Source organism: Tubulanus polymorphus, chromosome 1, assembly GCF_964204645.1.
Source record: "Tubulanus polymorphus chromosome 1, tnTubPoly1.2, whole genome shotgun sequence".
NCBI classification, from domain to species: Eukaryota; Metazoa; Nemertea; class Palaeonemertea; order Tubulaniformes; family Tubulanidae; genus Tubulanus; species Tubulanus polymorphus.
The window spans coordinates 2,671,688-2,698,730 of NC_134025.1; the positions used below are offsets into that span (position 1 = coordinate 2,671,688).

A 27,043-nucleotide genomic window follows, 5' to 3' on the forward strand; every position below is an offset into this window, starting at 1 on the left:
GAACTCGATCAGTATTCTATAATTATAATCATTTATTACATTACGTTTCAACAGCTATGTATTTCTACGTATATGCACTAGCGTTAATTCCAGCATCATCTGATTATAGCATCTAGGTTTATCAACGCAGATCAATTACCAATAGAATGTTCTTGACCATATCCGTATTAAAATTTTCCATTTAACATGTTTTTCATACATGTTTTATAATCATTTATCATAGATATGCTTCAAATGGAGGAGACAGCAGAATATAGATGCAATCAACGACAATGTTGATCTCAATTATAAGAATCTAGTGAAATTTTATTAATATTTTCATATAACGAATCTTCTAAAATAGCATTTTACAAACGCTATGATCACATGTAAGAAGATTGTTTGGTACGATGTGAGAATCTCAATAAATCACTACAGTAGGCAGCACATATCGATTTAACTAAGCATGTGGAAGTGTAAGGAATAATTTTGCTAATAACCGTAATGAAATTTCCGGACATTAGAAAAGTTACTTTTTTATATACATCAGAATAAAACATCATTTACAGTGAATATGAAATAGCCTAGTTTTCAATAATTAGTCTGCGTTTAATCTTCATTGCCATGTCTCCCCATTTCCCAGACATTTTTCCTGATGGTTTGAAAAAAGTTCAATAGAAATTCATTTATGAAAAACAGTTTTACTGACAGATTTTAATGTCATGGGTCCATGAATACAAGCATTGTTTATTACAATATAGATTTTACCATACAAACATCATCATCAGTGTGATTCCATTAATTCATATTATAATATACCGAAAGATTTCGCCATCTGAAATGCCCTCAGCATTTCAAAATACAGAGAAACAAAAGTACATGTACATCTACGTTAACAACATTATCGATAAACTGGCCTATGTAAGATAATACGAATGTTGTATTCATAACACGTAATATTATGAGTGGTATGGCATATATCTCAGATCATACACAACAAATGACTATTCTAGTGGATACTAACACTAGAATTAGTTACAATTAGCTATCAAAGCATTTAGAGTACAATCACCGATTCAACACAAAACTTACTGACTTTTTTAAGAGAGCAGTTTTAACCATACCTCCTTTTTTATTTTACATGGGATATACAAAGAGTAATAACAGCATGAAAGTGCACAGCTGAAACCCCTCAACCCCAGACATTGTCAGCAGATGTCATTCCTCTTCAGCCCTTATTTCATTACATAGAGCATACCGTGTATATATATATAGGTTAAAAGGTTTAATTCAGTATGTACACTGTGCGTTAGATACAATGATCTACCATTCATACAAGGCTACATACATTATACTTCAACGAACGATATCATAATTATAGTTCCTTCCATCTACTGTTTGTCCTATCACAGATGTCATTATGTGGCACAATACAGTTCTTACCAAAAGGTGAAGTCAGTTCAGTCAAAATGGTCAATTCAGTCAATTTAGTCAAAAGATGCACATTTTGCACCTGTGAAAAGACAGTGAAACCTATAATTAACGCAAATATTCTTATTTACAATGAACAGAAAATGTATGGCACAAAACGAAAAGGATAACAATCAGTAACCACCTCAAAATAGTACATAGCGGTGTAATTTTTAAAGTTTGTGATGAGCAAACCGGAGACAGACATTTCCGAACCAAATTCTTTGAATTCATATAGAATAATAATATGTTAGTATTGTAAATAGCCTTTTAAACCCTCTTTCCCCTTAATGTGCACCTAATAAATGAATGATGCACCTTTATCAATATCACAGTGAACCTTTGTTATTATTCAGCTGAAGGGTTGAATATGTGTAGATGATTAGATAGTAATAACAAAGGTTTCACTACTCTAACTCTAACTCATTACAAGTGGATATATAGTTTCATTATGTCAATTAGAATACTGAACATCTTTAGTACAACATACATGTTACTTATAAGTTATTCATAGCAAACATTGCCTTCATCGGATACAATTCTACGGTAGTTTTCTCGTATCCAGGGGTAAATACCTTCTTTTACCATATAGTATTTATTACCCTGTATTAACGATTTAGCAATCGTTCACTCAATTCTATCGAATTTTATACAGAAAACAGCGTATACAGGTAGGTGGGTGTATCCCCATTTAATGGGTAAAATAAACCTTCAATCTTAAGTGGGAATAAAAAGCAACTAAAAGTTATAGTTGAATATACATTAAATGCGCAGTAGACTGCTATTAACTTTATCAGATTTTCAATCTTTTAATATTCAGCTTTTCTTCAGAATATAATTACGTTTAAACGTTTTAATAACTAAGTTTAAAATCGAGTCGATGATTTGTTGTATCTTCGTGCATTAAACAAAACAAAACAAAATATAATATATAAAGTGGAACCACGTTTCGACGAACTTCAGGGCACCAGAAAATATCTTTGTTGTAACCGATAATTTGTTTCATCTCGTAGGAAATTATCAAAATTGTCGTATTTAGGACAAAAGCCTACGTTTGTAACGTTAAAACGTTATATCTGAGTTTCCACTGTAAAGAGTTTAATGATAATTACATAGATAAACTCATGAATGAATGAATTATTTCTATAAAATATCAGAACAGTCGAGAGCTGTAAGCAGATCCTGTCCTTTTAATAGGTTATTCTGTACTAATGGCGCATTCACTTCAGCATCGTGTTGTGTGATCTGAGGCAGCATACTTTCTACCGAATGCTTTCTCTTCAACGCCTGAAACGTGAATTCATCTACGTTAAGCATCAGCTTTTGATTTTACCCGATTATAGATATTGATAATATTCGATAATATTTTTCTTTATATAGCAACATTCTCATTGCAGACTCGTAACGCTTAACATAACATTGAGCAAACGATAAGATTATACACGAATATGAAAATCAAACATTTCAATTTCGAGTTTCATGAATTTTAACCCTTTTCTTAGATCTCGATTGAAACTCGCAATCCCGATCAATTTTCAGATAATCATATAACAATAATTCACTCACCGACAAACGTCCTTCCTGTTGCGTCGGATTTTCAATCGAGTAACCATGGTTACGATCTTCCCCTTTCAGTAGCAAATTCATTAGCACGCTCGTGCACTCCGGTTCTGAGAATGAAAATTGATGAGTATTAGAACAATGTAGAGTTTACAGGCTTCAGCTCCCGAGTACTGCTCACTACTGCTTCTTCCTCCAAAAAATTAACTGCCACCATTTTAATCATCCAAATGGCCCCAAATTTAAGAAGATATCCCTGGTGCGGATTCATTAGAAACAGCCTCTCAGACTGATGAAACTAAGTAAAACTTACTGGTTGAAAAGTTGCGTCTGCCGGTGTCGATGCAAGCTCCTCCGGACGTGATTCGTTGACTCATGTCTTGCGTGAGTTTAACCAGTAACGGATGATTCGGGTTGCTCGTGAATAGAGGCAGAATTCGAGCTTTCTGAACGCGCGCGCTCGGATCGCTACCCGCTCTTATCGTTTGAGGCTCCAGGAACTTGCTACATCGATTCATCAGTTTCAATTTCTCCGAATTTTCTTCATCGTTGCTCGTTAATTTGATTTTTTTCACCCCACAACCGCCGCCCGTATCGTGAGGCATTATCGGCAATGGCTTTGAAGGTTTCTTTGCCCTGAAAGAATTCAATAGCGGAATGAATCCTAGAAATCTACAAAGTCAGGACAGGGTTCATACTGTTTAGTAATAACTCCAGAATTTTAGGAATTTTTTAGCAGTATGAAAGGAAACCAGTTCCAGGATGATTTACTAGAAATTGTGACCGAAATACTGACTTTCAAAAATTTTTTAGAACTTGCTCAAAATTTAGGATGCATCTCAAGTTAAGAGGAGATCCTTGAAAATATTTGCTTCAATTTAGAGGGGTTTTCAAAGAATGGTAAGAACCCTACAGAAATATGAGAGAACAAACTTACCCATCGGGAAGATTTCTGAATATGCTGTGAGTAGACGGGGTGAACATCCAGTCCTCATTTCCATCCATCGGAATAAATGGAGCACGTTCCTCCCAATCAACGCTCTATATCAAAATAAATACATAAATCACTGACGCTCCATCGCTGAGCTGAATGTATAAATATACAGTGAACTCTTCCTAACTCGAATCAATTGGAACCAGTGATTTTTTGTTTCAAATTGGGTGATTCGCATTGTGTTTGGTTAAGAGGAGTCTACTGCGCAACGCAATTGATTTTAGAAATGTGATCATACATCTGGACTGTCGGGCTTCTCATCAATTATGATTCCCGGTGAAAATTCATCCATAACTCGTAATAATTTTTCTTCTTTCGATGACTGAAAAATAAGATGAATAAAACGTAAGTGAGGCGAAAAGAAATCAAGTTGACTGAACAACAATAAGTGAACTGGACTTTGAATAAACGGTGGCAAGAGTCAAATCTAACTCATCAGAGAGAGCAAGACAAGAGAAGTGAGGGGGAGATAGAAAGTGAGCGAGAGGGAGGAATGAGGGATAGAGTGAGGAGGAAGGAAAGAAATAGTGTGGGCGAGTGGGAGAGGAGAGAGGGGTGAGGGAAATAAAGAGGAGTGAGGAGAGAGGGGTGAGAGATAGAGGATTGAGGGGGAGATAGAAAGTGAGCGAGAGAGAGGAATGAGGGATAGAGAGGAGGAAGGAAAGAAATTGTGAAGGAGAGTGGGAGGAGAGAGGGGTGAGGGAAATAAAGAGGAGTGAGGAGAGAGGGGTGAGAGATAGAGGATTGAGGGGGAGATAGAAGGTGAGTGAGAGAGAGGAATGAGGGATAGAGAGAGGAGGAAGGAAAGAAATAGTGAGGGCGAGTGGGAGAGGAGAGAGGGAAATAAAGAGGAGTGAGGAGAGAGGGGTGAGATATAGAGGATTGAGGGGGAGATAGAAAGTGAGTGAGAGGGAGGAATGAGGGATAGAGAGAGGAGGAAGGAAAGAAATTGTGAAGGAGAGTGGGAGAGGAGAGAGGGGTGAGGGAAATAAAGAGGAGTGAGGAGAGAGGGGTGAGAGATAGAGGATTAAGGGGGAGATAGAAAGTGAGCGAGAGAGAGGAATGAGGGATAGAGAGAGGAGGAAGGAAAGAAATTGTGAAGGAGAGTGGGAGAGGAGAGAGGGGTGAGGGAAATAAAGAAGAGAGGAGTGGGAGAGGAGAGGGATAGAGAGGGCGTGATAACTATAATACATACCACTGGACTACACGGAGCTGATAAACTCGTAGATGAAACTGATACTTTACTCGATATTGATAACGGTGACATACAACCTCCTCCGGCGTTATACTCGGTTAACTCCAGCGGTATAAAGGGCGGCTCCGTTTTAATGATCGGATTTAATCGGCAATCAGTATCTTCATTGCATGAATCGATATTTATACAATCATCAGAATCGTTAAACAGGTTATCTGTAAGTTGAAATCAGACATGATTTTAGTTTTTATGTCTCACGAGTAAAACATGTGGGATTATAGTATACCACGTGTTTCAAGCTCTACAGTTGACTATACGGTTATATCATTTAACTAGAACTGTATTAATTCTAATTCGAGTATTGACTCACCAGGGCAGGGAGGGAATCCCAGTGGTACACATACGTCACCAGCTACAGGAGCCAAATGTGTCAAATCATCTAAATCGGGAGTAGCTGAAATTGATTCAATGATTATCTACTATGTAATTGAAAATATATAACATTCTTCAAGCGCTGTCAATCTGTGAAAAGTGCTATCAGTAACAAGTTGAATTCTTTTCAGGAGATTTTGATTGAAATATCTTTCACATTTCTCTACATTTCTCTAAAAAATCAAGTCAGTATTTCTCGGGGACTAAAAAGTAACAGAATATTGAACATCGTTGGATGCTCTGTTGTCCATTCAGTTATAACCTCAACTTACATGTGCACGTCTTAGCTTCAACAACGTCTTTCGGTTTGTAGAATTCTTTTTCCATTTCTTTCGTTCGTGGTGTGAATATCTTGTTTGTGCTCATTGTAATCGTCGCTTTAGGAACTATTTCTTCCTCTTCGTTCATCTGAACCTGCGACATAATTACACCTTTCTCTTCGATACCGCTGAAATAAAAATTCATTCATTCACAGATTACTGAACTCAGTTCATTATACGGAGGTTTCTCTGATTGATATAAAGCCGGTATTCACCTGATAACATAGTTCAGACATACGACGCATTGCGGCTTTTGTGTTTGTGGATTACAGATGACAGTAGCTTGCGTTACCATCCACGCATAACCACCACCTTTAGCTAGGAATCTGTAATGACTCGTAGCCGCTTGACCTTTTGAAAATACTGAAGAAAAGAATAAGCGTAATCAGCATTCATAGATAGTCGTGAAAAGAATAAATGCAGGAAGACTTTCCGCATCTATCCTTTTATTTGGTGTTGTGGTAGTTCGTTTCTGCATCTATCCAAAGAATACATTTAATGTTTAAGGCAATTGGTTCAGTGTAAATCGAAATCATTATCGATGTCATGTCAGATTTACTGGGTTCCAGGGACGAATAATTGATATTTCAGGTTTAAGGCTCCTATTCAGTGCCTGTGTGGTGGTAATGCATAGCTATGTGACTTCAGCCACATATAACATATAGTAAATCACACTTCAATGTATCAAATAGCTGATGAATATCGGAATGCATACACTAATCATCAATCAGTTATAACTATTGTCTAAACAGTAATAGATAGCTAGCTAACTAATCACATCTCTTAAACATACGTACACGCAAAACAGACAGATAAATTCACTTACAATCCTTGAATACTTTCTCATTTTCCTCTCCGTCTGCCGCGTGCTGATATTCATAAACTGATTTTCCCAGAAGTTCATCGTTACTGTATCCCAATAACTCGGAGATTCTATCAACAACAAAAAAAAATATGATCAAAACTGAAGAATTGATTTCACAGCAAAGTTACACACTTCATCAGTTATAATACTATATACATCAATACTAGGAGTTTCAATCTCCTACAAATCTGAACTAAAGACTCCATTCACTTTTTCATTACATAAAAGTCAACATGTTAACACTCCTGACTTGATTCCGCAGTTGAATACAATGATACTTATGCAATAAATGAATGACGCCTTACCTATCATCACAGTATGTATATTTCATTTCCATGTTATGTTTGCTGACGAATGTCTCTCGTCCGAGCGGCATTTCAATATTAGACGGATGAGGGATTGGTTCACCAATCAGTACAGTACATGCTGGGTGATCTTTACTGTCAATCGGTAACAAGTGACCTCGGCATTGGACCACCTGTAAATTAACAAATCAAACTCTAACTAATTATTACGGTAACTCTAACTCTAAAAACTAAAAAATTCCGCTATCTTGTTTGGTTTCTTATAGTTTCGGTACTTTACCCACTATCAGAGAAACAATAAGGAGCGTTCTTAGTTACCCGGTATTTCTAAAATCATATGAAGTTACTGTTTCGAAATTTACAAAAATCCCAAAACTGTTAGAAAATATACAAGATATTTCATTATAATGATAATGTTTGGAAATTGTTTTGTTGAGTTGAGGTAAACATCAGTTTACCCTCATATCAGACTCAAAACAAAAAGATTTAAAAGGGAACTGTAGTTAAATTTTCTTATCCATATGTTCGAAACCTCTATAAAAATATATACATTTTCCCGCAAGCAGAAAAAAATTCTATTTTTTACAAAATCCAAAAAAAGAGTTCAGTACGTTCCTAGGCTACTGCCATCATCCCCGCGCAGGAGCGCGAAACGTCGAGATTGTGACGTTTAAATCACGGTCTAGTATGAGATATATTTTCACCTTGTAAGTTGCCGATTTAAGATTCACATTTCTTCCTTTATTCGTCAGCGTACATTTCATACGCATGAAAAATCGTCGTTCATCATTCGTGTTTTTCAAATGATTCGGTTTTTCGAGCAGAATTTCCCGGATTTCTTCGTGGTCACACGGATGGGAAAATTCATAAATACTCTGTCCGATTATGTCAACCTGTTTTTTGGAAAAGGAAACAATTGAAAACGTTTTTTTTTTTTACAAATGCAAAAGAATTGTGTACTATAAAGCGTTAATATAGCGGACTAAGGGGTCAGATTGATGAACTGAAATTCACAACCATTGGCAATTAGCTTTGAAAAATATTTTTCGTGACAAAAAATCAGGAATTTTTACATTTTTTTGCCCATAGTTTTCCCCACATTTCGTCACACATCAAGATACAACATATATTATATAGCTTTCCAGTAATTCACTTCAGATTAAACAATCTTTTTAAAGCTCTGAAGCTGAAGTACTTGTTGCGATATGCTTCCGGAGTAAAATTCCAGGAACTATTCAATAGCGTTTATACCAACAGTCTGCTTGGAAATCTGCCAGAATAGAATATGAACGGGCCGCCATATTGAACTTCACAGTGTCATTGCAGCACAAATAATGAATTATATCATTTTTTTCTACACATATAATATGAAAAAGTTGTTTACAACTGAAGAATAGTTCGCATATTTGAAACCTGTTTTCAAACAAGTGGACTGAATACAACTGTCTGTTGCATCCAGCTGGTAGTTTGATTAATGATTCCAAACCCATATTATGACCCCCCATCAGACAGTGACCAATTCTATTTTACTTAATTTTTCCCTGACTTTTCCCTGACATGCACATTGTTTTCCCTGACTTGATCTGCTAAGAATCCAATCAATTAACACAGTCAAATACATAAGACATACACGGAAACTGTTTGATTTTATGCACGATCTAACAACCTCAACAAATTTCCCCGACTTTTCCCTGATTTTTTTAAAGAAAAGAAAATACCCCGACTTTTCCCTGAATTCCAGTAAGCTCATAGAACTTATCATAAATAAGCTACTGATTTTACCTGTGGAATGCCAAGATATTTCACGACGTTGTCAGATATGTAAACTATATCTCCATCTTTATCGATAACCATCAGGAAGCCATTTAATGATTTCATGTATTGTTGTTCATATTTATCATTATGAGCATCTGACTCGTACTTTTTCAGTTCAACTACAAGATAAAACACATTTCCAAATATACTTATTGTTACCATGAAGACTTGCGCACGTGTTCATATCCCAAATTCTCTGATAATTCCCTTATCCAGATCTCCAATTCCCTGATCTGATATTTAGATTTCTACAAAATAAATCTAATGGCCAAATAAGAGGGTTTCTAGTCCCAAAATCATAGCCAAAATCAGGCTTAAATTGTAAAAATATCCACATCAAATGGCACATAGCGATCACTGCATTTTTCACTCTCCCAATCTCTCCTTAATACTGACCAATCTTCATCGACCTATCATCGGAAAAGTGATAAATTCAAGAAATTTCTCACATCATTTAGGAAATTTAAGTATTCTCGTAGAGTCCTCGCTGAAGCCTACTGTGAAAAAATCCAGGAAAATAAGTTTTATATTATGTTCAAATAACTATATTCTGAATATCAGTGAAATCTACCTTTTCCGAGCAGTTTTCTGATTTTCAAGTAACTGATAGCTAATCTCATGATAGAAGCTTTGTCCAACTGACTTCCAACATTTCGGACACATCCTCGCGGTGTCGGTAGTTCGCTAGCCAGTTCAGTGAATATCTCTGTCTCTTTTCCCCGCCTGCACCGGGCCGCGTCTCTAGACTTCTCCTTACGTTTTTCCGTGTTTCTGAAAAAAAAATTGTGACAAAAACCTCCATAAGGTCGAATAAAAAATAAAAATCATCAGCCAAGCCACTGTGTAGTAGAGATTAGACAGACTCACGGGATAATTGTGTATGCAGAGAAGTACTAGGTTCTGAAATGTCAATGTTATCCAAGCAATAAGCCATGGATTCAACTAACATAATCCAGTTAAAGAGCATCTCCCAGGTTAATTCTCTTTCAAAATGCTAAAAACTTTGTTGCACCAACCCCATTTTCGAAACCCACGGAGGTTGGTGGTAAAAACTATAAATCTATAACAAATAGAATTCTTAGGTGCAGATCATCTTAAAATTCCCTTAATAATAATACCTCTATTATCATTAGATTATCAACATTCATCAGATATAGACCTATAATCTGCCTACAAATCATCCTCACTCGAATAAATGTAGTATGTTTTATAGTGGCGCGATTCATTTAAAAATCAACGTTAGTGATTTTTAATTATGTCTGGCAGAAAATCATCTAATAATAGACATAAACACCATACCTTAAACCGAACTGCCGATCACATTTATCTAATCCGTACATTATCTTAACTAAATCCCTTCGGAGCATTATGTTTTACCCCCACTATAAACCAGACATAACTCCTGTTAGATTGTCGGCTCTGCCTCCAGCAGTAAACAAGCTTCGATGATTAACTAGGTCATGATAGATTATACTGCGCTGAACCGGTAACTAGGTTACATCCACAACATATAAATAAGATACACTGTTTGCATCTCAGATATGTAGATTTCAAGCTTCACACGATTCAGATTCTTTTTTAGCCCGGCTGGTGATAAAACGTAAATCTGTTCGACACGATTGGAAATGTAAATTCACTAAATTAAATTACTAATTCTGACATGTTTCGCGAAATGAGGACTAGCAGCATTTCAATGATTAACAGCAGCAGTTTGTGGCAATGACACCTGAAAGATTTCTGATTTCTGAAAACAGTTTGATATCTTGTCAGATTATTACACGCACACCTTTAGATCCAGGTTCCTATGGCAACTGGAGCATAAAATTCTGCGAAGACCTTATTATAAAAGCTCCTCACCATCGCTCACAATTTCCGGACATGGCATTTTGTGAATCACTAAAGCCGCATTAAGTCGTTGTAAAATCAAACGTCTTGCAACATGAATAAATTAGCCATTGTTCACTCAATCTCCACTTTTCAGTTATCCGAATATCTTTCATTATTTACTCTGCTCTCATTCTCTCTTTATCATAAATAAATACAGACTAAACTTTTAATGAGAAAAAAAAATATGACTTTCGACATCAATCACTGAGTAGTGGTTAACGCTGCGTCTGCCATGATATCAGGTTAAATGTACTTTTATTCTCCAAATTAGCAAATATCTACAAACCTAACACTTGATGATGGGCTGGTTTCTACTGAGAGTCTGAAATGTTGTATCCTTTAATTTCTTATTTCAACTCTTGATACATAAATTTAGTTTTTCAGTAGCCAGTGTTTTGGCTGCACACTAGGCCTGAGCTAATTGCAGCGAATTAGTTGCCTGTGCTGTAAATCGGCGTTAATCACCTTGTGTGCAGCAGGCTTAAATTGTTTTAAATTTTCATACAGGCCTAGATGTAGCTCTGGCAAATTTGATGTTTGAATAAAATTCTATATGCGATTAATCATTCAATGTATAAGAATGACAAGTATTAAAAAGTAAAACTATCCCGGTATGCATAAGAGCATTGTCTAATGTTTGATAATATCACCAACTAAAGTAGGTATTTCTGATAAAAACCTATCGATCACTTGTGTTCTCTAGGGTTAAATATACATTCAGTACTGTGCACTCAAATCATTAATTAAGACCCAGTTCAGTATTTGTGGGTTAAATATTAGGCTCATTCATCTAAATCCAGGGCCCAGTAAACGCATCATCATTAACACAAAAATTAAGTCGCCATTCTAATTTGTAACGACCTCAAAAATCTATGAAATATATTAAAGGTTTTCAAACGTTAAATTATGCTTTCCAGTTAAATTTGTATGAAATTTTCATACATGAAAACCAGGGGGCGGGATTGTATTCAGCAGCATGTTTTATAAGGGGATGTGTGTCGACTCCAGATGGAGGCATATCTCGAAGCTGAGCAGTTCATTCCTCTTAACTGTATAGCAATACTTCAATAAAGAACAATCTAATAGGGTTAGACCAGGGAAACCCGAGATTTGAATAACAATAAACAAAACAAACTAAACAAATGGCAGTACCTGTTGCCTTCAGTACCAATACCACAGGTCTAAAATCGTTCCCAAAACAACGTCTAGGGCCATAGTTAATGCTTGTACTCATTTTAAGAGATGAAGCTTTTGAGCGTCGTCGTAGTAACTCAAAACATTCGACTAGTCACTTTAACGCATGGTTGAAATAAACAAACAAGACGGCTTCGCTGACGCATAATGGGAATGCTGAATTACATCATGCAGGCATTAATGACAATGCAGATTTTATACTCGTTTCTAATTTTAAAGACATAAATCTTAATCAACAGAAAAAAACATTGAGAATAATTAAGGATAGGCATATTTAATTTTCCATTTTATCAATTAAGTCCGTATCTTATTCCCGATAGTAAAAAAATAAATTCAATTCAAATCAAATCAATTAATTCTCCATTTCCCGATATATAAATCATCAAATATACAAATATCGAACACGTTTTCAAAGCCAACAAGTTTATAATTCAAGCTAGTTTATTTGAGTAAAAAGGTTTGATTTGAAAGTAAAATCAGGTGACATAGCAAGAAACAGGAGTTAAACTCTCTATTATCTGAATGACAGTTTAGCGCCAGACGTTGGGGGACCCGTAACAGACGTTGGGGGACCCGTAACAGACGTTGGGGGACCCGTAACAGTGTATGATACACTTCTACCCGACGTATAACGGGTTACAACCCACCAAGTTAATTCAGAGGAATGAATACAGCTAAACCCCAGTAATAATAAACCACAAAATTCACATGGAGAATATATTTCATTGGCATTTCCCCTTCACTTAGACAATAATAACCTGTCTGTCTGTGATTTAGTTTCAAAATGCAGTAGATTTCGCATAAACCACAATCCTTAAAGCCTAAGGTAGGCCTTCAACGGGCTACACACGCATATATTGATTTAAGTCCATCTGAAAACTTTACCACCAACGATTAAGTCCCTAACTAACTACATCTTCCCAGTCCCCCAAATTATTTCGTCAGCATGTACATAAACAAGAACGGGAACAGTCCTGACCAGTTTGAGTTGGAAATGACTGGTTGGTGGTGGTGGAATGGAAGCAGTGCCACCACCGTTGACACTGCCGCCGCCGGTGCATTCATTAGATCTGTTTTTCTCTTCAAATTCACCATAATCTTATCAATCATACGACACAAATAGTTATGTAAACTACTTACCGTCGTTTATGTTTTCCGCATTTATTCATTTTTAACTTTATTTTTCCAATGTGATGGCGACTCATTCATTTCCGGGTATTAGATGAGGGGGCGCCACTATACGGTAATCGCTTACCGCAGGTAGCTTTTCATTACCAGTTAAGTTTGGTATTTTGGTCCTCTTATATTTTTTTATGCAGTCATATTTTCCAGTTTTGACCGATTCATTCGAGAGTCAAGACCTCGGAATCTTATAAGTTAGTGAATAAGAAAAAAAAGGAAAATAATCAATATTTTCCTTTGCTCTTATTAGCATAGATTTTGTCAGCAGACAATATGGTGAAATGTCCAAGAGAGATCAACACCACGACCAGGTCTCTACTGCATAAGACTGAAGATGATAAATAGCTCTAAATTCCTCTATTAGCATCCAAAAAATAGCAAATTTATGGTTTGGTTTGGAAATAATCTCTTATTATTTATCTAAGAAAATAACTTTCAAAAAAGTTACAAAAAATTACGATAAAACATTCTTTGAAAAATCGGTAAAACTCATTTGTAGTTTTAAGCAGTTGGATATAAAAAACGTTTGAAGACTTGTATTTATGAGCAAAACCATTCAGGAATATCAACTAATTCCGTATTCGTTCTTACATGTAACACTTTAACAGGCACAACATTACGTAGTTTATTATAAATGATGAATTTCGATTGGATTCTATTCGATTTTAATTGCTTAGAATGATAGGTCAAAACATGCGGTTCGCAGGCCCATAGACATTTGAATATTTTCGGACAGTACGGACAGGTAAACATGAACATTATAGATGGTTCAATTTTTAACTGAGCCATCGGATGATGATCTTTAGCCGCCTTGGTCCAGTGTTGATGCAGAGCCGGCGCAGAACGAAACAACTGATTGCATTTAACGCAAACATTTCCGGATTTCAAATAAATATTCGACGTCATCGTAATCGGCATCGCTTTGTATCGAAATTTCTCCAGTTGACGGTGAGAGGATCTCTGATGCATTAACACATCGTACCAATTACCGAACAGACCTTGACATTCAGGACAGGCGATCAGATATCTGTCGTCAGTTGTGACAGCCGATGCCTGAATTATAGATGTAACTTTCATAGCCGCTTGTTCATATCCTTTTTCCTCTTGCAATTTCACATCCAACGTATTCCCGGTTTTTGTGAAATAACAAATACTAGCCGATACGTGATTAGATTTTTCGAGGTGCGACCTCATATCGTCGTAGATCCGCGACTTGTAATTATATTCGTGATGAGAAAGATTACGGAACGCACAGCAACGATCGCAAAATATCGCTAGTAACTTTTTCGCGTTCTTTTTAGGTTTTTTCTTCGGTGGTGCCAATGATGGATTCACGGGATAAATCAAAGAGCTGTGTTCGGAATCGTCGAACAGTTCCACCAGTGGTGATTTTAGATCGAATCCATTTTCAGACTCATCGCCGTAAAGCGTAGTCGCCGGCCGTTTGAGTCCTCGTTCCTCTTTCAAAGTTCCGTCGGGTTTAAATCGTTCGAGGCAAACGCAACCGTTATCGCAACAAGCCAACTCCCGACAACCGGTCGTCCAATTATAACTATACGAAGCAGGATCTAGCGGAGAGATCGCGGGAACGCCGTTACGTATCTTCTCCCAGATATTATCTAAATGTTGACTGCGTTGTTTCGCCCATTGATGTTTGAATATTTGACGAGCTTCGCGTAGTTTATTTATCGGATAATACCAGCCTAACTGCGATGGTATATCGTCGTTATAGTTTATACCGTAATCCTCGGCGCACCAGTCTCTATCCTTCACTCGGCTCAGGTACAAACCATCCATTATCGTTTTTTTGTCTGAATTTGTCGTCATTGTGATTTTGAATACGCCAACCTGCAGTTACAATTAGGAATAGGTCTGACTATTATGACAACAAATTAATTTACATTTGCATTGGCATTGATCGGATCCTAATAGATTCTCAAACATTTTGTTCACATTTTTAGCAGATTTCCCACAAACTTCAAGCTCAAAAGGGCCGCTCAAAGTTATACAATTTTCCAAATAACATATTTACCACAATATTCTAAGAGAATGTTGATTCTGAAGGGTTCAGGCTAAACAATTCCATGGGTAGAGCATCCACGAGTACCGAACCGATCTTCACCCGTCAAGGGGATTCGAACCCACTAGGCCGAAGGCGTTCCCCGATGTGAGCGATATCGAACCCTGGCAGGCAAGGATATACCGAACCCATTTTATTTGTTACATCGTTTGCTCAATAAAATTGTTTTTCAGATTCCGGAGAATTTGACAGTTCTGCACATCAAAAAATCCATTTAGCCTCTAGCATATTTTAATAACTTAAAAGGAATCGTTTGAATCGACAATGGATGTTAAAGATCATCTTCTGAATATGTTGAAAGAAATTGTAACTGATGAAGTGCGCGATAGATTTATCGAAGCAGAAAGACTGAGCAATGAAGAATCAAAAACCGATCCTGAGATCGATCCTTATAAATCTCTGTACAAAGCTCGAGAAATCTGGTCGCAGATCGAAATTGAAATGAAAGACAAATTGAATAAAAGTGAACCAAACAGTGACGAAAATCAAATCATCCAAATAATTCTTGCCGCCGTTGGTTTACAGATGGGGATTAATTTCGCAGATACGGACGAAACTGAAACCGGTTGCAAAATGCTCCTCGCGGCTTTGGGCGTATTTGAAAACGATGTGAAGTCGAAACAGTTTCAAAGAAAAAGCACCGGTCTACGACAGTGCGTACTAAATCAGCTGGGCATCGTTTGGGCGGGACGTGCAAATTACGAAGAAGCTTTAAAATATCTAATCAAAGCTCAAAATATATACTTCGATTTTACGACAAGCAACGAGGATGATAGCGCCGAGGAACCTCTTCATTTCGACGATTTATTTCGTGTCCAATCGAACGAAGAGAATTCGATACCGAAGCGAAAAAGTTTCGTCGATGAAACTTATACGAATACGTTGTTTTATCTAGCGCAAGTTTACGGTAAACTGGAACAGAACGAGAAATCGGCGAAATGCTGCCACGAGACTTTAAAACGTCAGTTGGAGACCGGAAAGTACGAACCGTTAGACTGGGCTTTAAACGCGGCGACATTGTCGCAGTATTACATGACGCAGAGCGATTTTACGACCGCCAGACATTGTCTAGCGAGTGCCTCGTGTATCGATAACGAAATCAAAACCGTCGAGAATCTCGGACCGGTTACGAGCGCCGATACTCAGGCCGATATCGATATGAAAGAAAAAGTTCCTCGCGCGAAAGCCGATATCAAACGATGCTGGACTAAATACGCTTTAACTCTGCTGGAAACATCGAGAGATCGGTTAATGGATGAATTGAATGAAACCGATACAGCAGCTGCATCGGATGAATGTTTGTTTCCGAGTATCGCTCCGTTTAATATCGAGATAGCTCGGTACGAAGCTCTCGTAACCGATAAATGCGTCTCTAATTATTCGGAGGCGCGAGAAGTTTTCTTGTACGCGCAAAAATGTATCGAAGCGTCGAAATCGTTTTATATAATCGACGATTTCTGCTCAGATTATATCGAAATCGTTCAAGACCACAGTAAAATCTTCAAACTTCTCGCGTTTTTCGAACCCGATTTAGAACGACAATGTAAAATGCACAAAAGACGTATCGATATGATCGAAGATCTCTTAAATCAGATCAATAAACAACATTATCTGCTCGTATGTAGACAACTGATGTATGAAATTGCCGAAAGTTACAGCACGATTTTAGACCTGAAATTAGCCATTTTGGAATGCAGCGGAAAACCACCGACTACGCACGCGGTCAAAAAGATTAACAGTCTCGTGAATGAGAGTTTGAAAAATTATCAGATGTACTTGGATACTTTGAAAACTGCCGAGAAGAAATATCCCGAAAAATTCCCCGATAATGATTTGAGGCCGGCTTTAGTAGCTTGGTTCTGTATGGGCAGACTTTACTCAAAAATCATCGATTTCCAGCCGGTTAACCGATTGAAAAACTTGAAAAGTTCTTTAGATCATTACGACATGCTCGTTCGATATTGTGATAGAAATCCGGAAGCTATTGAGAGAGTTCCGTCAGAGTTGGACGTTTGTTCCGAAATGGTTTTACTACTTCCTGCAAAAATGGATAAAATCAGATCAGAAGCTGGCTATTAGACTTATACATGTAACATAGCTTAGCATGAAATAAAATAATATTTCATAGTCGTTTTATTAGTTTTTGACGATTTATTATTTTTTTTTTTCCGATTTTCTATCATTACTAAATAAACTTTTCACTCCTCGACAAGGAAAGCCACGAAATAACATAGGAAAAAGACATTTCTGAATGAATTGATATGAAGTTTATTTTGAGGAAGATATAATTTGTTCAAGACAAATTGTTTGGTTAGAGAATTCAAACTGATGTAGATAAAGTCTACAGTGAATCAGGAATGTCAACACTGTCAGCTGTATACTGCATTGAACTATTGACACTGGTCTAGGACAATAAAATCCTCAGTACTGATCTCCTGTCGCCTAAAACACGCTAAATTTAAGTAAATATTGTTGTGAACACACTTGTTGATTCATTAAATCTTCACAATTATTATGCATATCATTTCAACACTAGTGAAAATATTAGAAAAATAGATTGTGCTTTTGTATATGATGTGAAAATGCTTCATTCTATAAGGCTTTAGTGTGCTGAGCTCGTTCTCTGGGTTATATTTAGAGGATACATTTTTATAGACTCTGAATCTGGAAATAACTCCCATACAATCTACATCAATGGTACCATTTACAGTACAATCAAAAATTTGTTATAAACTTCTCATTAAAAATAGACCTGATAATATATTACAAGGTGTATATCGTAAAACTTTTCATAAATATAACATTTCCTGAATTGTACATGGACGGATTATTCTGAGAAAGCTAATTATGACAACATTTGATGTGCATATAAAATCAACTTAAACAATTCTTAAGTACAGTATCTGGTCAAATCCTCTTAATCAGGATTTTCATCTAATCCGGACCATTTACTTTCCATCTTGCTTAAGTGTGCCACAGTATTTATCTGGATTGAGTAGGTTCTACTGTATAAGCATACAGAAATGTTTTTTTTTCTGAGAGATTTCATTACTGAAAACCTAACCATAGAGTAGGGATCGTTTTTAATCTCATCAGTTCCTGGATGAAGCGCAGGTAGATACTGTTAGTCCATGCTGCATGAGATGCTATTTTTCTCTCTCCCTTTTGGTCTCATCTTCGGTTATTACGATTATTGTACCTGGAATATATATAGAACAATAAGTCAAGTTGGCTTAGTTTGTTGCAAATATCCTATTTCAGTTAAAGATTGAGAAACATTTACCGGTCCATATTAGAATCTTGATTAAGTTGATATTGTGAGCGACTAGTAGAGTGAGATCCTGGTTGATATAGAACCGTACCACTTCTAGTTGTATTACTGGTTATACGTTGATTTTCACGTCCATTCACCTGTCTTCTACCTAATAATTAGAATATTCAGTTCAAACAATGCAATCATATACTTCTCTACAGTAGACTCTAGTCTGCTTGCTTCAAATCTCACAGGGCCAACAAAATCTCTCCGAGCAACCATAGATGATTGCTCGTCCTAAGAGCAACCATAGATGATTGCTCGTAGGTAACACACACAGTCTATTGAACTGTACGAGAGAGAAGTTTCATTTGAAATATTTACCAGTATCTTCTTCATGAAACATTGCAGCTGCCCGTTCCGGTGATGCAAGTTGTACATTCGTCACTTTTACAGGCATTGAAGTTTTATATTGTCCTAAACCAGGTAAAGTGCTCTCCATATTGTTCAACTGAGGAATCTGATATAGAAAATAACGGTTTTACTCAGAGATTAATGCAGTATAAATCCCTGGGAGCTGTTAAACGGACCGAGTATCTAGGGGAAAACTTGGGTGATAACTACCATTGAAACTGTGAAACCATGACGATAACTGACAAATTTAAAAATATTCCTGGAAATTATTTTGCGCAAACATCTATGAAACTTGAATGTGGATGATAGAATTAAACTCACTTGTTGTTCCATGAAGTAGAGTTCAGCTTTAGTGCGTTCCTCCTCACTGACCGGTATTCCATCAATTACCAGTAGATTCTGCATTCTGAATACTAACATCGGTCTGTGTAATAATCGACGTGCTACTGCATTGTTCACCACCGATATTTCTAGCAGATTCGGTAAAGCTTCGAGTTTTTCCAATTCACAAATATCCTAATTTCAATAGAGTAATACAAATAATCTATGGAATTCTATCCTCGAATATATGAAGAAAAGCCTGTCTATTGATGCTTTTAAACATAATCTTAAGATTTAATGATTTTCATGCTTTTATATTTCGTGTAAAGCGCCATGATGAATTTCTATAAGCATGGCGCTGGGTATAAATCAAATAATCTATGGAATTCTATCCTTATACTATCTTCATGCTTTTATATTTTGTGTAAAGCGTCATGATGAATTTCGATAAGTATGGCGCTGGGTATGAATCAATAGAATAGGTTTGTACTTAAATTTTAGATTTACAGTTTGAGACTTCAAAGCCAAACTCCTTTAGTATCTAAGCCAAGGAAGGAATCTATGAATGGGTTTACCTGTATACGGTTCATTCCTAGATATAAACGTTGAAGACTTTCCAGCATCGACAAATTTGACAGATCTTTTATGCGATTTTCCTCGACGTGAAGTTCTTGTAAATTCCACTGATTCAGGAACGAAGCTTCCGATACGTTTTTAATCTTATTCCGATCGAGAACGAGTTCCCTCAAGTCCTGTAAACCTTCCAATCCTTCGATTTTTGTGATTTCGTTTCCTTGCAGGAAAATAGCCTTTAATCCTGTAAGTCTGCTCAGCTGTAGTTGTGCCATATCTTTTATACTGTTGTAACTATATAAATTAGATGATAAAAATATTTTTTTAAATCCTACCTTTGGTCAAGTCATCCAATCAGTAAATTCAAGCAATACTTACCCTAAATGCAAAACCTCTAAACTCTCTAGTAGTGGTGTGAAATTCTCAGGGTTCAAGAAATCGTTCGCTTGGTTGATACTTTGCACAGTCTTCGCTTTGCCGTTTGTTTTCGGTTTTGGAACCACAGATTCAATGTGATTGTGGTTCAAACATAAAACCTGTATAATAGATACCGCAATATGCAGTTTATTATATTCTCAAACACAGGCTCATCTTATTGTGAGTAATCAAAGAGAAGTATTCACATACCCTGAGATTTATCAAATGGATCAAACCGCTGAATGAAGTCATGTTGTTGTTTTCTAGGTTAATGCTGTAAAAATGTATCAAAACAACAACGATATTTAAACCATCATTGGCAAAATTCATAAACGCTTGGTAAAAGCAATGATACATTTGAGAGGCCCAGTGGCCAAGTGGTTTAAGCCGCCGGTCACTGGTCTCGTCAATCCAGGGTTTATGGGTTCAAACCCTGGTGGTGACAGAATTTCTTGGTCGAAGGTTTTTCTCTGGTCCCTCCCCGATTGGGAAAAAGAAACATCGAACCTGCTTATAATGCCCTGTGTGGCGCTTAGCGGGTTGAGGGTGTTAAAAAAAAATTTAAAAAAAAAAAGCTATGATACATACCTTCGCAGATTCCTGAAATGTTCTGCAAGCCCAAGATCCACAGAACGAATGAAACAATTTGGGAAATTCAATTCTCGTACTTCACCAAAGTTTGCGTGTCCGAGTCTTTCAGCTACAAAATCTTGAGTTAATCTTCCACCAAACGTATCTTTCGCTGTTCCTCCTTCCGACAATTCCTATTCAAAACAGGTATATGTCGTAATGTTATGATAGATTGATGAATTGAATAGACGTAGAATTGTTGAGTACGTACAACGGCTATACCATCGAGCGCTTTTACAGACTTCAGATGATAAATGATGAATAGGCGATAATGTTCTGACTCTTTCGTAACTGGATTTCCATAAAGATCGAGTATCACGAAATTAGGCAATTGCTGTAAGATATATCAAATACAGTCAATAATAATGAAAATGGTTTATCATATCGAATACATATGTGTGGGTCTTGAAATATGTTTTACCTTCAAATAGAAGATTTCTCGAATATTACACAACCAATTATTTCCGAAATACAGTTCCATCAATGATTTCAATTTCTGTATACCATTCAATGATGTTATCTTAAATTGAAACGAACAATTGCATTAATACATGTTAAAACAAGTGAAAATGTCTTTGAATCTGTATGATATATACCTGGTTATTTTCAATGGATAGATAGTAAAGGCTAAGTAATTTTTCGAAACAAGACACGTCTAAACTTGTAATGAAGTTGTGTCCAAGGCTTAACCGTCTTAACCTTCCAAGTCTGCTTAAACCTTCAATTTTAGAAATACAGTTGTTCTCCAACGAAAGTTCTTCAAGATGAATACATGATTCGAGACCCTAAATGAAAAACAATATGTGTGTTATAATGAAGGAAAGATACAATTGATTCCAATTAAATTCATTGTTGATACATGTACCTCGAGTTTTGTGATATCATTATTGTTGAAGGAAGCCCAGCGTAGATTTTCTAAGCGATCCAAGTTGGACAGTTTACTGATGTGCTGATTGTCTAGATGAAGAGCGGTAACCTAAAAATTGAGAGAAACAAAATCATAAACCAGTTCCACAGTTGTGGATCGAATCAGTTCCGCAGTAGTTCATTCCTTCCCGGCGTAATTTTGAGGTAAGATCCTCAGATCTTGCTGCACAATGAACGACGATGTTACCTTTGAATACCAAATTCCATCCTGTTCACTGAGACGATCTGGTTTCAAATGACTAGTTTGAGCTAAAACTTGAGCGTACGGTTGTAAACTGAGAGTTCTCGGTCGTGAAGTGTCCAGTCGAGAGTGCGATAGTAATAAAACCTGAGATATTCGTGATCCAGCAGCCATTCGAAACGCTGCGGTCGATTCATTCTCCGTTACATCTTCACCGTTTAGTGTCTTCAACGTTTTTAAACGACCAATCACTCTTAACCTTAAACTGTCCGGCTAAAATGAAAAGGAATTTCTCTTTCTGTATCTATCTGTACTGTAAGATTATCTCTCTATCGATATAAATGGACTTTTAATAAATATACAAAGTGGATTACTATCATTTTGTCTAGATTTTATATTACCTTTTGCCAGTTGTTTTCCCGTAGATCAAGAGTCACTAATCCTTGCGCGTGTTTACGAAGTACAGATATCTCATCGCGAGTCGAATGAAGATCATTCCAGCTAATATCCAGATATTTCAGCTTGTTCATTCCCTTGAATCCTTCCAGTGAGTCAATCTTATTGAAACTGGCATCCAAGTACTCTAAATGCTAAAAAAACTCATCATATTAGCTACATCATCTATGATTATTTTGAAAGGTGAGGTTCTGATGAGCATCATCTCAGGTACTGGCACTTGATCAGTGGACCCGACCACTTACCATGTGATTAAGATCATCCAATCTTGAGAGTTCATTAAAGCTGACAATCAGTTTTTTCAGAGATGATAAAGACTGTAGTTGCTTCAGTTTCGTCAAACCGTTTCCATGTAGATTTAAACGCGTAACACTTGTCAGACTATTAGCACCAGTTATTTTCAGAATCAATTCATCGGTAAGAGTGATTAATCTGAAAAGGATCAAAATCGGTTTTAAATCCACGGCACTATTCTTAATAATAATCTAATGTGTAGGTACGATAACTAACCGTGGTCTCTGCGTAGGGACTGGGTCTTCCTCGAGAACATCGGCATCGTCTGGAGCATCGGGGAATTTGTGACTGATTTTATATTCACTGTTTGATAACAATCCTTCAGTCATTTGGAAAAGAGGATTCCTCGGTTTTAACTGAAATGGGAGAAAAATAAATGAAGATTCTCGAGTAGATGAACCGATAACGAATGAACTCCGATCCTGCCGGAACTTACCCTAGTTATGTATTCAAAGTCAACAACGTACTCAGGTATAACTAATTCATTATCAAAGAAGAACCATTCACATTGTTTATTAACGCAGTCACAATTATTACCAGAACTCGTACCCGGGACACCTTGAGCCCGACCTGAAATATACCATCAAATGTTTTCAGAAATGATGGTTGCTGTCAAAAGTACAACTGTATATCAATGTCAAATTTTCTTGCTTACATGTTTTATCATGCTTCTTTGGTCGATAAACAGAATCACAACCAGGATAAAATACTTTGTTTATTCTGAAATAAATGTACAATCAACGTACAGCTTTAGTTTGAGTTTACCTTTAAGTTACTTCAGACTCAGACTTACTGTTTATTGTCACAAACTTGCTGACGTTTTCCCACATAAACTTTAGCCACTATAATCTGACCTAGAAATGCAAGGAACTTTATAGAATAAGTATCTTATTAGTGTCTACGTACACCATATATGATTATGGTATATGTACCTTGTCTAAATGGACAGTTGTCCATACAAGTCTTTGTTCGAGATATTTTCCTCATGTGTGCCATACGATGTACTTCAGCCAAAATCATACTATTGGTCATAGGCACCCCACCATCTTTACCGAGTTGCTAGAATTCATTGAATTACTGTGAAAACATGATGACCAGACGCCTATCGTTGAACAGACAGATATAGAAACAAACCTGATAGCTCTCCGCATCCATGAACCCTTCTTCGAGCACTCTCTTTGGTTCCATATGTCCACCGGCAAGTTCTGGATCCCAAACCCAGAATAGATATTCCAATAGTTTTTTGTACGATGGATTCCTGAGTAAAAATTACCATCACTTATTAAAGAGCTCAATCAACTATCGATCACATTAAACTCCGTGAGATAAAACATACTTTGTCGTGCAGTAGATATCTTGGTCGTCTTCTGAAAGTCGCGCCAACTTTTCTTCAAACTTCATTCGCAACATGCGGTTGTGAACTCGCGTAATTCGATGTATTTTGATTCCGGTGACGTTGTGATCTCTGTAGTCCGACACGCAGAAACGTGACAAAACAAGATCGTGACACGACGAAAACCTTTCATAGAAAAATAATCATCACAATTTCTCAACTATACGTTATAAGTAATTGAATGTATACCGACATAAAACAGACCATGTATCATTGAGATTTCCATCTTCAAATCTAACATTTCCACCAGTGTCCAGTTCTGCTAGAAGCCTTTGTTCGCACAAATAGAACCAGGATCTGATTCGTTCACAGCTCTCTTTGAAGAAGAATATCACCCTAAAAAAAAGGAAAAACTCATGAGAATTTCACCAGATCTTTCCATATGAATAGATTATAAGCATATAAGGGTACAAATTGTTCGGTACGTACTCATTATATTTTTTCGCCCAAACTTTGATTCTTTCCTTTAATAGTTTGATTTTCAACTGATATTTTTTCACTTCCGCATCACAATTTTCATCAACATCATCATTATCATCATCACCACTAGCGTTCTTAAATAGAACATTTTGACAAATGATGAAATAAGTTACAAAGCATAAAACAATGAAGTTAGTTCTATTTGATACAACTTACATCTTCTTTTTCAGGCTCATTTTCAACGATTTCGGAAATTTCACGTTCAAGCTAAAAAAAAATTTTTTGCTTAGGATTCAGCATACCAGGCAGTAAGAAGAAATCTCATTAATAAAGCCTAGATTACAAATAGATTGAAAATACAAAAACCCCACATTGAAACACATCAAAAAATGAAAAATTATCTCGTAAAGTTTCCTTGAGCTAGTAGTAATATTCTGGAATACTGAAGATTGAAAACTTACATCTTTTATAACTGAATGTAGAGTTCTGAGTCGAAGTTGAGGAGTTTGTAACATTTCTTTGTGTTCAGATTCAATAATACTCTCCAGTTCAGCAGTGTTTCTTTGCAGTGTTTTTATCTTCATATTATAAAACATTTTTTTCTTCATAACAGTCGTCTAAAAGAGATAGAAAAACTAAGCATCTCCGACGTCCAGTTTCAGTTGTCTCTTAGAGCCAAAACTTTGCACAATTGCTACATTACCTCGGCCAGATCTCTTAAAGTTTTCGATGACACATCAAGATTATCAAGACGAATCAAATTCGGAAGGTGATAGAGAACATGCGTCGCGTAGTTGCACAGCAAACAACAAGGATTTGGAGCGTACTGTGGATCTTTTAGGTAAAGCATTGTTAATGCTGGTAGCTGAGCGAGATTTGTTATATCCTATAGAAATAAACAAAAAACTTAACGACATCTCAATCAAAAGTAAAATATGTTGGAGATTTTCTCTAACTTACTTTAAATGAACTCAGTTTGTTGCCGGAGAGATTGAGTGAAGAAAGTTCATTGAAACCATTAAGTGAGTTTCCTGAAAAATGAAATGAAATGTTGAAAAGAATCGCCTAAATCAAAACAATATTGACATACTGCGTGATAAACAGGAGCTCACCTATCTTCTCTATTACATTTTCAGCTAAATTCAATTCTTTCACGCTTTTCAAATTCGACAATCCCTGCAAGTTTCAGATAAAACAAATACATTTTCCACGATTAACTGCATCCTGTAGGCCTATATAATGCCTGAAGTGATATCTTAAGGGAGACATCTCTCACCTCAATTCTGGATATTCTATTTCCATTTAACCATAGAACCTCGAGACAATCAAGATGCTCTATATTCTTAATCTTTTGTATCTTGTTGCCATACAGAAATAGTTTCTTAAGTTTTGTCAGTGTTCCTAAACCTTGGATGTCCTGGAAATATTCAGACATTATTTCAAGTTGTGAAAAGTCAACACGGACAACTATGATATGATACCAGAACTAACTTTCACTTGACATTCAGCGATCCAAAGTTCCTCTAAAGATTTGAGTTCCGGCAAATTCGTGATCTCTTCAATCATTTGACCCATTATTATCAAACAGGTCAAATTCGGAAAGTGTTGGAGACCAGTAATTCTTGGGTAACCAGAGAAGAATGTTTCAATTCTCTGAATGTTGGGTCCTTCATTGCCCAGTTTACTGATGTTGACTCCATTTGTCAGACACTACAAAGAAATAGATTTCCCTTACAAACCATCAACTTAGAATCTAAAGCGTCCATCAATCAAAAATGAGAAAACTAAAATTACCAATTCTTTCAACAATTCATCATCATCTTCTTTACCAGCAGGTATATTATCTTCAGCAGTAGCCATAGTGAATAAACCTGTAATGTAATAGAATACAGCTCTTGAAACCGCTATAGGTCCTAAACTTATATCAAACTAGTTTTCTTTTTCAATTGGCTGTGACTTCTCTAGTAGTTAGTGGCATTCAGTGATGTTGTCTCTGACTCTAGCCCTAGTCCTTGGTTGGTTTGCTGGGCCGGGAATAAGCTTACCAAATTTAACTAATTAACATAAATGTCATAGAATTGTCAAAGGCAGGTCACAGTCATTACCATTCATAAAAATGCCAAAAGAAAGAATTACCCATTTTTTAGGAACTCGAAGAACTAATTAGAACTCAGTAGTAGGCCAGGGAAGTAGAGTAGTATTTTTTAAGTAGTAATTTTATCGTTTAGCCTACTAATAACTTGTGTGGCTAAATTTTAGTGAAAACTGATCGTGTAAAGGCCAGGGGGTTAGTTAGGGGACGTCAGATTGGAGCACCTTCGTTAGGACTATTCTCTGGGCAGGTAAAGTGCATCAATAAGTGTATCAAACAAGAACTAAATCAATTTCTTTACGTTTGTTGAATATTTTTTCTATCCCTGTTCCGCCATATTGAAGCCATATCCAGCTATCTGATTGGTTAAAACCGAAACTCGTCTCTATAGATA

The 27,043-nt window shown here is 36.5% G+C and overlaps 4 protein-coding genes across 5 annotated transcripts; 1 reads left to right on the forward strand and 3 right to left on the reverse strand.

Annotated features, from left to right (window-relative positions):
• Window positions 1–27: 27 nt before the first annotated feature.
• LOC141913979 (hypoxia-inducible factor 1-alpha-like) lies at window positions 28–13,127 on the reverse strand. Of its 2 annotated transcripts, none has more exons than XM_074805226.1 (15): window positions 12,996–13,127; window positions 9,507–9,706; window positions 8,903–9,054; window positions 7,825–8,013; window positions 7,121–7,293; window positions 6,777–6,883; window positions 6,166–6,313; window positions 5,903–6,078; window positions 5,569–5,652; window positions 5,199–5,413; window positions 4,242–4,325; window positions 3,947–4,050; window positions 3,323–3,645; window positions 3,016–3,119; window positions 28–2,736 (listed from the first exon to the last, which is right to left on the reverse strand). In XM_074805226.1, exons 2-15 carry the CDS (start codon window positions 9,553–9,555, stop codon window positions 2,593–2,595), a joined length of 2,052 nt encoding a protein of 683 aa, XP_074661327.1. In that variant the 5' UTR covers window positions 9,556–9,706; window positions 12,996–13,127; the 3' UTR covers window positions 28–2,592. The 2 variants fall into 2 exon arrangements, with proteins under 2 accessions (XP_074661327.1, XP_074661319.1); XM_074805218.1 differs by lacking the exon at window positions 12,996–13,127 and adding an exon at window positions 10,235–10,360.
• A 534-nt stretch (window positions 13,128–13,661) lies between these two features.
• On the reverse strand, window positions 13,662–15,353 carry LOC141914196 (uncharacterized). The gene is made up of 2 exons (XM_074805465.1): window positions 15,231–15,353; window positions 13,662–15,046 (listed from the first exon to the last, which is right to left on the reverse strand). The coding sequence occupies exon 2, from the start codon at window positions 15,023–15,025 to the stop codon at window positions 13,739–13,741; it is 1,287 nt and encodes a 428-aa protein (XP_074661566.1). The 5' UTR covers window positions 15,026–15,046; window positions 15,231–15,353; the 3' UTR covers window positions 13,662–13,738.
• A 92-nt stretch (window positions 15,354–15,445) lies between these two features.
• Window positions 15,446–17,376, forward strand: LOC141914090 (KIF-binding protein-like). Its single transcript, XM_074805374.1, has one exon. It carries the CDS (start codon window positions 15,543–15,545, stop codon window positions 17,355–17,357), a length of 1,815 nt encoding a protein of 604 aa, XP_074661475.1. The 5' UTR covers window positions 15,446–15,542; the 3' UTR covers window positions 17,358–17,376.
• Window positions 17,377–17,538: 162 nt separating this feature from the next.
• Window positions 17,539–26,977, reverse strand: LOC141915358 (leucine-rich repeat-containing protein 9-like). Its single transcript, XM_074806851.1, has 33 exons — window positions 26,951–26,977; window positions 26,352–26,428; window positions 26,049–26,267; window positions 25,834–25,974; window positions 25,670–25,733; window positions 25,518–25,588; window positions 25,261–25,443; window positions 25,019–25,174; window positions 24,774–24,824; window positions 24,567–24,691; window positions 24,342–24,473; window positions 24,081–24,263; window positions 23,879–24,002; window positions 23,677–23,803; window positions 23,538–23,598; window positions 23,400–23,464; window positions 23,181–23,314; window positions 22,961–23,100; window positions 22,696–22,882; window positions 22,396–22,584; window positions 22,001–22,267; window positions 21,752–21,862; window positions 21,483–21,671; window positions 21,308–21,406; window positions 21,098–21,220; window positions 20,845–21,020; window positions 20,467–20,530; window positions 20,218–20,375; window positions 19,842–20,133; window positions 19,267–19,461; window positions 18,916–19,051; window positions 18,562–18,700; window positions 17,539–18,477 (listed from the first exon to the last, which is right to left on the reverse strand). Exons 2-33 carry the CDS (start codon window positions 26,415–26,417, stop codon window positions 18,450–18,452), a joined length of 4,395 nt encoding a protein of 1,464 aa, XP_074662952.1. The 5' UTR covers window positions 26,418–26,428; window positions 26,951–26,977; the 3' UTR covers window positions 17,539–18,449.
• Between the last annotated feature and the right edge of the window lie 66 nt (window positions 26,978–27,043).

What these genes read in the sequence shown, in the direction of transcription:
- LOC141913979 (XM_074805218.1), bottom strand. Translation starts at nt 10,302, where the DNA reads ATGCTCCGAAGGGATTTAGTTAAGATAATGTACGGATTAGATAAATGT. An exon ending in TATACATACTGTGATGATAG is followed by an intron (nt 6,884 to 7,120) that starts GTAAGGCGTCAT and finishes TGTTGTTGATAG; the next exon opens with AATCTCCGAGTTATTGGGAT. An exon ending in TGAGAAAGTATTCAAGGATT is followed by an intron (nt 6,314 to 6,776) that starts GTAAGTGAATTT and finishes TCTTTTCTTCAG; the next exon opens with TATTTTCAAAAGGTCAAGCG.
- LOC141914196 (XM_074805465.1), bottom strand. Translation starts at nt 15,025, where the DNA reads ATGACGACAAATTCAGACAAAAAAACGATAATGGATGGTTTGTACCTG.
- LOC141914090 (XM_074805374.1), top strand. Translation starts at nt 15,543, where the DNA reads ATGGATGTTAAAGATCATCTTCTGAATATGTTGAAAGAAATTGTAACT.
- LOC141915358 (XM_074806851.1), bottom strand. Translation starts at nt 26,417, where the DNA reads ATGGCTACTGCTGAAGATAATATACCTGCTGGTAAAGAAGATGATGAT. An exon ending in ACAAACTGAGTTCATTTAAA is followed by an intron (nt 25,444 to 25,517) that starts GTAAGTTAGAGA and finishes TTATTTCTATAG; the next exon opens with GATATAACAAATCTCGCTCA. An exon ending in TTAGAGGTTTTGCATTTAGG is followed by an intron (nt 20,134 to 20,217) that starts GTAAGTATTGCT and finishes TAATTTATATAG; the next exon opens with TTACAACAGTATAAAAGATA.